Source organism: Lynx canadensis, chromosome A1 (assembly GCF_007474595.2).
Source record: "Lynx canadensis isolate LIC74 chromosome A1, mLynCan4.pri.v2, whole genome shotgun sequence".
NCBI classification, from domain to species: domain Eukaryota; kingdom Metazoa; phylum Chordata; class Mammalia; order Carnivora; family Felidae; genus Lynx; species Lynx canadensis.
The window spans coordinates 88,195,916-88,209,014 of record NC_044303.2 but is presented as its reverse complement, the minus strand read 5'-3'; the positions used below and the strand labels follow the sequence as shown (position 1 = coordinate 88,209,014).

Genomic DNA, 13,099 nt, shown 5'->3' with positions numbered 1-13,099 from the left:
ATAAATAAACGTTGAAAAAAAAAATTTTAAAAAAAAAAAAAGAGTCTCTTATGTTTTGTCCCCCTCCCTGTTTTTATATTTTAAAAATTAAAAAAAAATTGAAACAATTTTAGGGACACCTGGGTGGCTCAGTCGGTTAAGTGTCTGACTCTTGATTTTGGCTCAGGTCATGATCTCAGGATCATGTTGTGGGATTGAGCCCTGAGTCAGCCTCTACACTGAACATGGAGCCTGCTTGGCATTCTCTCTCTCCCTCTCTCTCTGCCCCTCCCTCACTTGCACTCTCTCTCTCTCTTTCTCCTAATAAATAAACACTGTTTTAAAAAAGGAAGAAAAGAGTTAAAAAAAAAAAACCACTATACCCAGAGATATAAAATACTGTCCCATAAAATTGGAACAGGATGTTAAATTAAAAGAATATTCAGAGAAGGAAAAAATGCCACTAGAAATTGAAAGTAGGATAGCAGAAACAAATCTCCCAGCAGAAAGATTGGCAGATACTTGAGACACCCTTCTATAAAGTAGAGGAAAATAACAAAGAGATGGAAAATAGGAAAGAATGGAGAATATGGAGGTTCTGTCAGAGACAGTCAATGGTGAACATGAAGAAGAAATCAGCAAAGAAGGCAGGAAGGTTCCCAGGACTGAAGATCACAAGTTTCAGACCAAACAGCCCAAATAAGTGACTGGCATATGAAAGAGGAGACCCATACCAAGACCTAGCGTTATGAAGTTCACAGCCCATGACAGAGAAGCCCTCCAAGCCTTGGGTTTCATGCAAAGGATTGGGAATCAAAATGGCATCGGAATTTCCAAGAACAACAATGGAAGCTGGAATAAAAATGGAGTGCTGCTTTCAGAGTTCGGAAGGGAAATAATATTGTAAACCAAGAGTTTTATACCCAGCTAAACCATCCTGTCAACTTTTCAAGTAGAAAAACTGTGTTTTCAGACATGCACATTTCACAAAATTTACCAGAAGGTCTCTCAAAGAGATGTCTCCGAGAAGCTGAAATCTTAGAATACATGATATGTTTGAACATCTTGAAGAGAATATTTACACAGTTTGGGGAAAGTCTGAGTCTGAATCCGTGATAAGTACATTAAAAACAGCAACAAGAAAGTTTTGTAGGAAAGAAAAAGTAATCATGCCCTATAACAGGGCTCAGCTGGGTATGACATTGAACACAGTTCCAATAGCATCAGCACTCGATATCCATGTAACTGGATTCTGCTTTAGTTTTTTGGGGTGGAGAGGGCTGGGGAGATGTGCATTGGCATGTTTGGGTTGATGATAAAGAGCTGACTTCCCACCCTCCATGGTGAGAGGGGAGACATTGCCGAACCCCCCAAACTCAAGGAGTAGCAAGCAAACATTCTATTAGAGATGCAAGATGCACAAGTTGTTGCCTTGGCCGGTCAGTCAGGTGCTGTGTGTGCATGGTCGTGGGAGCAAGTCTCAGGAACTCTTGGTCTCTTTAAAGTATATGCATGTATAACTTTGACAAAAGTAAAATTAAAGAGACTGAAGAGGTCTCTGGAGAAAAGAAGAAAATGGAGATGAGACAGAAATTAACTGAGAGGAGGGATGCAGTCATTATAGATACCCCCAGAAAGGGCCAGTATGAGAGGGAAGTGTAGGTGAGGGGGACGGGGTGCAGGCAGCATCTGGACACAGAGCTCACCTTACACTGCCCAACAGGAATATAACGGGACTCATGTGCAGACACAGAGCCCACCTTACACTGTCCAGCAGGAGTATAATGGGACTTGTGTATGGACACAGAGCCCACCCTACACTGTCCAACAGGAGTATAACAGGACTCACGTACGGACACAGAGCCCACCTTACACTGTCCAACAGGAGTATGATGGGACTCACACACATACTTATGCATTTTCTAGTAGCCACATTTAAAGAGGAAGCAAGTGGCATTAGTTTTACCATGAAATTTTATTAAGGCCAGTATATCAACCAACGTGTTATCAGTGCCATAATGGTCACAATCAATATTAAAATAGTGAAGGGGATATTTTATGTACTTTTCTTGCATGAAGCCTGGGGACTCTGTGCAAGCCAGCATCTGGTTTGTACATACAGCACACCACACTGTGGACTGGCCACATCTCAAGGGCTCACAGGTGGCAGGTGCCCACCACAGTGGGCAGTGCAACCTTAGTTCAGATTAAGTCACAGGCCCCTTCACCCCCAATCCCATCCCTTCCCTCAAAGAGAGAAGGAAACAGGGGCACCTGGGTGGCTCAGTCGGTTAAGTAAGCGACTCTTGGTTTTGATTCAGGTCATAATCTCATGGTTGGTGAGTTCGAGCCCCACATGGGGCTGTACACTGACAATGTGGAGCCAGCTTGGGATCTCTCTCTCCCTCTCTCTGCCCCTCCCCTGTTCGTTCTCTCTGTCTCTCAAAATAAATACACTTAAAAATAAAAAGAGAGAAGGAAAGAAACACATTCCTCAAGACCCCAAGATCCCCCAGCCTTGTCCCCCTGCACTACCTCCCTCCTCTTCCTATTCCCTTACAGCCCCATAAATCCAGTTTTCTGGGCCCTGAAGGGGCTCTGCTCAAGCCACCCCCATTATCCGCGCTCAGTTCAGCCCCCAGCTTTGCCACCAGGCCATGTACACGTCCTCTGGGCTGCGGTTTTGGGTTCTCCAGGTCAGAATTAATGTCCTCCCTCCTGCATGCCTGAACCTGATCATTACTCTCCGTCCCTTCCCTCCCTCCCTCCCCCAGTCATAAGACACAGCCAAGGAGAGAGGTGAAGGTGTCAGGCACCGGAGGTGCCCTCCGGTGATCTTGGGTCGGCCAGGGGAGGCATTGGCTCAAGAGGTGGCACTGGTGACGCATGGAGAGGGGACTTTATGGAACAGACAGGTTGCACTGAGTTTGCCAGGAGAACATGGTGCGGGGGGACCACAGGCCAAGAGCACAGCCCCGGGGAAGGGGGGGAGAGCCCCCCTCCCCCCGCACATACTAGCTGCACTGGGCGGGCCCTGATGCCCCTCATTGGCGCGCTCCTGCAGGCCATCGCCAGCCACATGCACCTCAAGTGCAAGTGTCACGGGCTGTCGGGCAGCTGCGAGGTGAAGACCTGCTGGTGGTCGCAGCCCGACTTCCGCGCCATTGGCGACTTCCTCAAAGACAAGTACGACAGCGCCTCGGAGATGGTGGTGGAGAAGCACCGCGAGTCGCGCGGGTGGGTGGAGACCCTGCGGCCGCGCTACACCTACTTCAAGGTGCCCACGGACCGCGACCTAGTCTACTACGAGGCCTCGCCCAACTTCTGCGAACCCAACCCCGAGACCGGCTCATTCGGTACCCGCGACCGCACCTGCAACGTGAGCTCGCACGGCATCGACGGCTGCGACCTGCTGTGCTGCGGCCGCGGCCACAACGCGCGCACCGAGCGGCGCCGCGAGAAGTGCCACTGCGTCTTCCACTGGTGTTGCTATGTGAGCTGCCAGGAGTGCTCGCGTGTCTACGACGTGCACACCTGCAAGTAGCGCGCCCGCCCCGCGTGCGGCTCCTGCAGGGGGCGGGCTGCTCCCTGGATAGGGCGGGGGCGGGGCTCCTGTCTGGGGGCGGGGCTCCCATCTGGGAGTCCCGGATGGGGGAGGACTCCTCCCCGGATAGGTCGGGGGCGGGCTCCTCTCTGGGGGCGGTCTCCTCCCTGGATAGGGTGTTGGGGGTGGGGATTGGGCTCCTAAATCGGGAGGACTCCTGCCTGGATGGGGGTGGGCCCCCAACTGAGAGTTCTGAATGGAGGTGGGCTTCTTCCCTGATAGGGCGGGGGCGGGGCTCCAATCTGGATAGGGCAGGGCTCCCAACTAGGGCTCGTGGATGGGTGCCGGACCTTCCCCGCCCCGTCCCTAGTAGGGCGGAAATTAGGCTCCCTGGGAGGGGACTGGGCCACCCTACAAGTGCAGATTTTCTCCCTGAATGGGGCAGGGCTCCTCTCTGGGGGCGGGCCTCCGAGTGGGGCTCCTGGATGGGGGTGGGCTCCTCCCTAGAAGGGCGGAAATAGGGATCCCTGGATAGGGGCGGGGTCCTTCGACTGGTTCTTGTTTCTTCCTTCGATGGGGCGGGGCTTCTCTCGGGAGGCGGGGCCCCAGGACTAGGACTCCCCTGGATGGGATCAGGGTAACCTGTGGTAGGGCAAGGGTGAGGTTCCTGAGTGGAGTGGGGTTCTCCTACACAGGTGCGGGCTTCCTGGATGGGGACGGGGCGGGGTGGAGCTACCCCTGGAAGGGCGGGGTCCGTGGGTGGAGCTACCGGGTGGGGAGGGGTCATCTCTGGGGGCGGGGCTTCCGTGCTGCCCCCCTCCTCCCCACCGGCCTACCTGTACCTCAGCTACACCTCGCCCGAGAGAGGAGCAGCTTCTCAGGGCAGAGCTAGCCGCGGGGACCCCGTGGGGTGGCATCCGGCCCTCCCACCCCTTCCTATGGGCCCTGGAGTCCACCCTCCAAGTCTGGTGCTCTGCAACAATTCAGGCGACTGGAGGTCTTGTGACACCCCTCCCTCACCCTGGCATCTGCCACACCTCGCAACCAGGAACCTACCAGGAAGACGCTCACCCTGCTGAGCCCCAAGAACTGGGGAAAAGACAAGGAGTCCTGTAGCAGAGGGGCCTGGCCCCCGAGGCCTAGCTGTGCCCTGGCTGCTATGTGCTCCTGCCTCAGACCGCCCCCGGGCCATCTTCCCAGGAACCCAGGCTGCAGTCAGACCTGATGAGCTGGGACCTCTACTATGCAGACTGCCTGGCCCACCGTCCTCCCTGTCCTCACATCTCACATCCACCGGAGAGGAGCAAAGCTGGAACTGGAAACTTCCAGCCCCACCCTGTCTCCCTCTGAGCTTCTGGACCTCCCTGCACCTCCCTGGTCCACTGCCCTTGTAAAAGGAAGGCAGGAAGGGGGCCAGACTGCCCCAGCAACTCATCTCTGCTGCTGTCCAGGCCCTGCCCTGCCAGACTCCATACCCTGCCTCAGATGCTCACTTGGATTTGGGCTGCATTGTTTGGGAGTTTTGAGGAGGATGGGTCCACACCCATGCTGCAGGCAAAGGACCCACAGCCCCCAGAAGGGTGGTCTTCCCTCCCCTTGCCCCCCCCCCCACCACCGTGGCCAGGACTGACCCCAGCTCCTGCTGCTGTGTGCCTGACCTGGCTGCCACTGGCCATTGTTCTGGAGCCTCCCCCTGACTCATCTGCCCTGCCTGGGAACCAGAGGCTGATGGACCCTTGGCCACTGCCCACAGGGACCTCCCACCAGGAGACCTGTCCCCACCCAGCCTCTGCCACTGTGAAATGTGCCCCAGCCCCTGGCCCTGAGGGCCCGCACCCAGGCAAGGTGCCCGGCACACCTCTGGGGACACAACCTCCCTCTGCCTTGAATTGTGCATTTTTGATTTTAATTTTATTTCCGATGCTGCTATATCCACCATACACTGGAGCTAGACAAACAGATGTGTTGTTGTTGTTGTCGGTTTCCTTTTCTTTCTATGAAAGAAACTATTTTAGTCATAGCTTGTGAGTTTCGAACCATGGGGAAAGTAAAAAACAAACAAAAAAAAAAGAAGAAGAACTAAATGAGCCTGGATTGTACTGGATTTTTGGCAATGGGTTGGCGAGGCACAGGGGCTGGATTGGCGGTGGTCCTCTGGGAGGGGAGATGTCTGAAGGCCATGACAGAGGAGCATGCCTCAGGGACCCCTGGGGCCTCTGCTGTGGCCTCCACAGGATGGAAGTCCAGGACAAGGAAGAGGGATGGCCACCAAGGCAAAGAGGCAGCCCTGAGTCCTGGGGCAGGGCAGACTGCAGACAGACAGAAGGGGTGCAGAGGGGTGGGGAAGGCCTGCCTGCCTCCGGGGATGTGCAGTGCAGCGGGAAGACCTCACACAAATCAGTGGTGCCGTGGGTCTTCCCCCAGGTCAACTGTAAGCCCCACATGTCCCCAAATATCCACAGTACGCTTCACTCAGTGAACATTCCTGGAGGTCCCCATCATGGCCCAGTCACGGGGTTTTCCAGCAGCCTGGCCTGGCTGGGAGGCAAGAAAGACCACCTCAATTCAAGGGTCGCCAGCTGAGACAGAGCCTGAAAATCAGGGTGCTCTCTTGGGCCTGGCCTCTCCTGCCTCTGGCCAAGGCCAACTTAGACACCACAGCTCACCTGGCTGGAATCCAGCCTGGAGGCCACGAGGAACATCTCATGCTGTCAGAGAGCCACTGCACGAGGCCCGGATCCCCCAGGGGCCCCCACCTGTTCATGTCCATGTCAGGCCAGGGGCCAGAGCTGACCCTGGGTGCCTGGCCTCCCCTCTGTGGCAGGACATAGCTCAAGTGTGCAAGGCTTGGCAGGGGTCAGCAGCTTCTAAGTGTATGGTGGGCTGCGTCCCAGCACCATGCTCAAGACCTGGGGATGAGGATGGGGTGACCCTGCCTTTGGGGCCCCCTACCTCCTTTCAGGCCAGGCAGGGAGAGCCCCAGGGTAAGCGAGGCATCCTTTTGGACAGAGTCCCACTTGGTCTCTCCGTGGCTATTGCCCACCCACGTCCACTCTACTCGGGGTATGTGGGGTCTGCAGGGTTGAACAGCAGTGGGGGCCGGGGCTTTCCCAAGGCCACACATTCACCTCTCCAAGCCAGGTGCAGGATCCCTCTTCCTGTCTCTGCCCTACTGTGCCCCATTTGTGTGCCGTGCCAGACCAATGCACAGGGAGGGAAAAAGCAGAGGGGTCAGGGGTGGGGGCACAGGCTGGGATGGGTGAGGGATGGGAGAGAGATGATAGGAAGCTAAGAGCTGAAGACCCAGCCCCCACCCTCTTAGAGGTCAGGCCCAGTACAGCCACCCTGCAGGGGCCATTTGCTGGAAGGCAGGGGGCTGGGGCAGGCTGGAGGAGGCCTCACCAGGGCAGACGGAGAGAAGCCCTGTGCCCGCCAGCTCAGTATCTGGAGTGTCTGGGCCCCAGGGCATCCCTGAGGGCACAGGGGCAAAGAGCCGTTCTCTGCAGAAAGGCCACAGCTGGCTGGACAAGGGCCCTGGACAGGGATGTGCAGACCCAGGGAAGGCAGGGGATCCTGGACAAGGTGGGGGTGCAGATCAAGGGCAGGAAGGCAGTCCCAGACAAGGGGGTGTAGACCCAGGGCAGGCAGGGGATCCCAGACAGGAAGGTACAGACCCAGGGCAGGAAGGGGTCCTGGACAAGGGGGTGCTGACCCAGGGCAGGCAGGGGTACAGACACAGGAAGGTACAGACACAGGGCAGGAAGGGGATCTCGGACAAGGGGATGCAGACCCAGGGCAGGAAGAGGATTCTGGACAGGGATTCACAGACCCAGGGCAGGCAGGAATATGCAATCCAACAGAGCCCTGTAGGATTAGAGGGAGGGCCATTAGAGATATGCTGGGGTTGGGGAGTCATGGCCTTATCCCATAGGACAGAACCTATGGGGCCAGGTGGGGCAGTGGGGCAGGACACAGACCCTGCCCTGAACTCCCAGTACTCCTCCCACCACACCTCACTCCCATGTCCCACCCCAAGGCCATGGCCTCCTGCTGGCTGTGCTGCCACCAGGTGTACTGCAGGCTGGGTTGCCCCTGCTCCAGGGCTGCAGCTGACCACTGGGGATCCCCAGCTGGGGCCCCGGGGGGGTCCCCTGGGCCAGGTGGGCTGCAGGCCGATGCTCTAATAAGAAGGAGCCGGTGATTAAGTGCACAGGGCCCAGGCCGAGGCAGGAGCATAGGCAGCCAGCCTCCTCCACAGGGTGAGTCCAGAGCAGGGGAGTCTGAACGCAGCCCGAAGGCCATCCTGGGCTATAAAGCTGGATCAGACACTCGGCACAGTGTCAGGCCCTGGAGGTAGGGGGTGACAGGTGCCCTACTCCAGCCACCCTTGGGCTCCATCCACCACACACAGACAGCGTGGCCACACAGCACCTCTGAGTCAGGGCCCAGGCAGGAGCCGCCCTAATTGGCACCTGCTGGGTACCAGGTGCTGGGGGCTCCATAGATGAAAGGGTTGGAGAGGCGGGTGGGGTGGGGGGCAATGCGTGGGCATGGCCACAAGGTCACAAGGGAGAATGCAGGGGCAGGGCCACCCTCAGGGTCGACCAGACCAGGCTCTGTCCCCCAGGGACCCATAGAGGGCCAGGTGCTGACCTGAGAACACACAGCATATCAGGGACCTGGGCAGGTTCTGGCCTCTGGGTGCTGAGTGTGAGGCCCCCTTGTAGGCCTGGGAGCAAGACCACTGTGGAGATGGTCTCAGCTCACCCTGGCTTCAGGGCAGAGAGAGGAGAACCCCACCAGAAGGGGGCCAGGATGGGCTGACCCTGCCCCAAGGGGCCGCAGAGCAGGCCTGGTGTTTGGGCAAGGGGGGTGGGGAAGAAGAGCCTGAGTGAATGAGGAGGCAAAACCCTCAACTCTGCTAGCTGGCCTCAGTTTCCCTCCAGTGCAAGAGGAAGTGGGATGAGGGGTCTCCCCAGGGCCTCTCTGCTCCTGGCTTTTGCGGGTGTGGGATATTCCATCCAGAGCCCTGTCTGAAGCGTGGCCCAGCCCCCCCCAGCCCTGCCCTGACCCCCACTCAGGAGGGCAGAGCCGGGCAACCAGGCCTGGCCTCTCGGCCTTTCTGCCTCTCCCCCTCTCCAGGGAGTTGACAGCCCCTCCCGAAGCCCTGGAGAGGGCAGGAAATGGGCCGGGTGGGCCTGTTCGCAGGTAGTTGAGACAGGAGAGGAATAACCATATTAAAGGCCCGGAGGTGGTGGGGCCTCACCCCACCAGGCCCCCCTTGGCTCAGCCCCCTGCAAATCTCACACTCCCAGGCCAGCAGCTTTGAAGTCCTGGAAGGGGTGTGGCCAGCCCCCTCCTCTGAGCCCCCACCAGCTCTCCCTCCCCCAGACTCCCAGACTCCCAGTTTCCTCAAGCCACCTCCCCATCCTGTGCTGAACCAGAACCTCCCAGTGCTGGGACCCCCAGGGCAGCAGGTGCAGGGCCAGCTCTGGGTCCCCCAGCCTGGCACCGAGTGCTGAGCCCACCCCCCTTACACACACACACCCTGTCCCCAGGCCCTGCATGGTGTGACCCCCTGCCCTGCATCGCAGCCTGGGCTGAATGGGCTCCAAGGACCCCCTGGCCAGGTCTTTGCCCCTGCCCTGTGGTCTGGTCTGGGGCACACAGTCCTGCCCTGGGGTTTGGGGGACACAGCCCTGGGATCCTGTCTGGGGATCATGACTCTGCCGCGGGGTCTGGTCTGGGGGACACGGCCCTGCCCTGCAGTCTGGTCTGGGCACACAGCCCTGCCCTGTGGTCTAGCCTGGGGGACATGGCCCTGCCCTGGGGTCCAGTCTGGCAGGACATGGTCTTGCCCTAGGGTCTGGTCTGGGGCACATGGCCCTATTCTGGGGTCTGGGGGACACAGCCCTGCCCTGGGATCTAGTCTGGGGATCATGATTTTACCCCAGGGTCCTGTCTGGGGGACACAACCCTGCCCCGGGGCCCAGTCCAGGAGACACAGCCCTGCTCTGGGGCCTCGTCTGGGGGACGTGGCCTTGCCCTGGGGTCTCATCTGGGGAACACGGCTCTGTTCTGGGTCTGGTCTGGGGATCATGACTCTGGTCTGGGGATCATGACTCTGCCCTGGGGTCTGGTCTGGGGGACATGGCTCTGCTCTAGGGTCTGGGGGACACAGCCCTGCTCTGGGGTCTGGCAGACACAGCCCTGTCCTGGGGCCCAGTCTGGGGGACAGAGCCCTGCCCTGGGGTCTGGGGCATATGGCCCTGCCCTGGGGCTCGGTCTGGGATGACCTGGAGTGACCTCACTCCCTCTGCTCCCCCTTACCCCAAGCCCCAGGTCCTCCCCAACCTGCTCATCCCTCTTGACATCCGTTTCCCTGTTGGAACCCCATCTGCCTTTATGAAGCCTTCCTGTTATCCTAAGGACAGGGTATTGTGAGGTCTCGGGCTGGCAGTCAGCAGCTTCCTCTCTGGAAGCCCCTTGGCCTCTGGCTAAAACGGGAACAGAGTACCTGACCTGTCTATGCCACCCTCCAACCTGGATAAGTTCAGTGTGGACTGTACATGATCCCCTAGGACAACATCCAAGGTTTGAGGAGATTGGGACAGTGCCTCTCCCATCCCACCTGGGTGGGGGCACTGCCAGCCCTAGTGTTCATAGGCACCAATGGGTAAACTGAGGCATGCTGGATGAGGGCGCTCTCCCCTGTGTGAGTGCATGAGGGCCAGGCCACCCCCATGTCCCTCCATAAAGTGGGGGAGATGGGAGCACACTCCCACCTGGCCCAGTGACCTTGGCCCTGGAGGGTTAGGTGGTGATGGCCCCTTCACTACCTTGTGGGTCACCTGGAAGGGCTTCCAGGAGGACGTGAACATGGGGCACACTTTCTATGGCTCTTTCATCCTCTCCCAGGCCCCTGAGGCCCCCTCCACTTGTGGGAGTCCATCCCTGTAGCTGCCAGGACCAGGCGGGGTGCCCAGGGCACCAGGGAAGCCCTGGGAGGGCCCCAGCCAGGGAGCCGCCACCGCCGCCTGGCAGCTGGGACAGGAGCTAGTCAGAAGGTGCTAATAGATGTTTAGCTGCAGGCTGGCACCTCAATCACGTCTCTCTCTCTCTCCTTTTTTTATTTGAGTCTCTGGAGTGCACGGTAAACAGTCATTTGGCTCTTGGGGCCCTGCAAATTGGTGTTTATGGTGTGAGGACCAGGACTCGTCCACCAAACAGCCCAGCTGGCAGGGACGGCATCGTCTGCCACCCTCCCCACCCCCCACTGTGGAGGCCCAGCTCTAGGGGTGTCTCATCCCCCCCAACTCTAAAGGATGAGGCTGTGCTGCTTCCCACGGCCCATCTAAGTGGAAGGGTTGGCACATTGCAGTCAATCCTGGAGGGGCTTCCAGGAGGAGGTGAGACTTCCATGGCAGAAAGGCCCTTCCAGAGAGGAGGTCTGTGGGCTCCAGCTTCCCCAGGGGTGCCCTGCATCTAAGCCCAGTCCCTGTCACCTAACAGGCCTCCTCCAAGTCCCAATGGCAAATGTCAGGACCCCCCTCCCCCCCCCACACACACACCCCTTCCCAGCCCCACAGCCATCTGCACAGCAGACGGCAGGAATGTGGGAAGGCTGGAGCCTCAGTGCGCAAGGCTTGTGGGACAAGGGCACTGCCTTCCTGTCTGTCCCTCGCCTGAGAACTGGGTGCAGAGAAGCAGGCAGGCCCGTGCAGAGCCTCCAGAGTGTCTGAGCACCCCCTCTGTCCACAGTCCACACGGTTCTTGCTAGACCAGGCCCCGCCAGCCTGTAGCCTGCAGTCTGCAGAGAGGCAAGGCGGAAAGTGAGTAGGGCCACTTGAGGTCTGCAGCCCTGTAAGTCACTCTTCCTTGAGTGTGCTTTTAAGTCCCAGGCCTGGGCCAGAACCTTGGGAACTGAGGCGGGGGGCCACACCACCTTCCTGGCCACAGCCCGGAGCTAGCTCCTCCTCTGCTCCAGAACTTTCCATAGCTCCCCAGTGCCCACAGGATGGTGTTTGTGTCTCAGCTTGCACCTGCTACGATCTGCCATCTGCGATCTGGTCCCACTCTGAGCTGAAGGGGGTCCTCTGATTCATGTCGGAGAGACTGACAGCAGGTAGGGCATGGCTTGCCCACAGGCACTTGGCAGATTATCAGGGGAAGCAGAGCCCTTAAGTCATGCCCACCCCCCATGCCTTCTTTCACCCTTGCCTCCACCGCTTCAGCCACAGGGAGGCCTGAACAGCTCTGCATGTGTGTGCATGTGCCTTGGTGGCCAGGGGAGGGCTCTGATGCCAAGCCCTTCCTTGCCTTGTCCCTCGAGCTACAGACCAGAGCCTCCAAAGGAGCCCTTCCTGGCTCTAGGGCCCAGCTCTCTGCCTACCGGCAGACCCAGCTCCCAACAGGTCTACCCTCCCCAGCCCCAGGCCTTAGGCAGGCCAGGCTGGATGAGCCACATTAATGCCCCTGTTGGGCCACTGGCGAGCCACCCAGTACTGCCCCAGCGGCCCATATCCCTGCCAGCACTCCTGGAGATGGGGGTGAGGTGGGATGGGGGGAGCAGATGTTTCCTCCCAGTTAGGGAGGACAGATGGCTGATGTGGGGAAGCCGGTGGGGCTGGGGCCCAGCAACCAGCTTGGACCAGCAGACAGCTCAGCCGGACCTGGGGGCCTCGACTTCCCCTCCAAGCACTGGGACTGCAGCCTGGTTCCAGACAGCTGTGAGGGTAACAGGTATGGTGGGGACTCTGATGGAGGGGGGTGCTGCAGGCGGGGGACTCCCCACCTGTCCCTGTCACAGGGCCTGTCACATGTTTCATTCCTGGCTCCAGGCCAAGCCCCTCCCCTGGACAGACCCTCCACCATGAGCTGACCCAGTCCCACAGGTCAGGTGCCTGCATCCTCAGCCAGAGGAGGGACGTGTTGGCTTCCTGTGTCCCCTGCCCTGGGGGCTCTGAGCAGGCCCTTGGGGACATACCTGTGCCGGGAAACCAACCAGGGCCTCCCCAGGGCTCCCTCTGCAGCCCTCAGGCAGCAGCTCCAGCAAGATCTCGGCACACCTGTGGCCTCCAGCACTGGCTGTGTTCCACTGTCAGGTGTCATGAGGGATAATTTCTCTCTGGCCATAAACACCACCAGACCTCCCAACGGGACCTGGATGCCGGCTCAGGCTCCCCCAGTCCCAGCCCTGCTCTTCTGGGCAACCCGGCACACTGCCTGGAGGCCCAGATGCTGGGGGTGTGAGCAGCAGCATGATGCTGTGACCTTCTCTCCTCCCATCCGTGGCCAAACAAGGCCAGCTTTTGTCAGGGCCTTGGCCTTTCATGGCCTGTGTCTCCCTCTCTGCAGCCAGGCCTGGGGATATGAAGTCTTTGAAGGTTTGGCTCACAGACCCCAGGGTCACCGGCTTCTCACCTGGTGGGCCTCAGATCCCCTCATCTCCCCATGCCAGCTGCCCTCACAGAGAACCCACAGCCCTGAACCAGCTGGGGAGCCAGGAGCCCGTCTGCGGCCAGTTCTGGTCTCTTCCTCACAGATATCCTAACAGGGTGGTGGGAAGAGGCTTGA

At 58.9% G+C, this 13,099-nt stretch overlaps 1 protein-coding gene across 1 annotated transcript in view; it reads left to right on the top strand.

The window, feature by feature from the left end:
* Positions 1 to 3,523, top strand: part of WNT3A (Wnt family member 3A) — a 41,029-nt gene extending 37,506 nt beyond the window's left edge. Inside the window, exon 4 of the mRNA XM_030296483.1 lies at positions 3,044 to 3,523. Coding sequence (XP_030152343.1) covers positions 3,044 to 3,523 — 480 coding nt within the window. The remainder of the gene's footprint in view (positions 1 to 3,043) is intronic.
* The last annotated feature ends 9,576 nt before the right edge of the window (positions 3,524 to 13,099 follow it).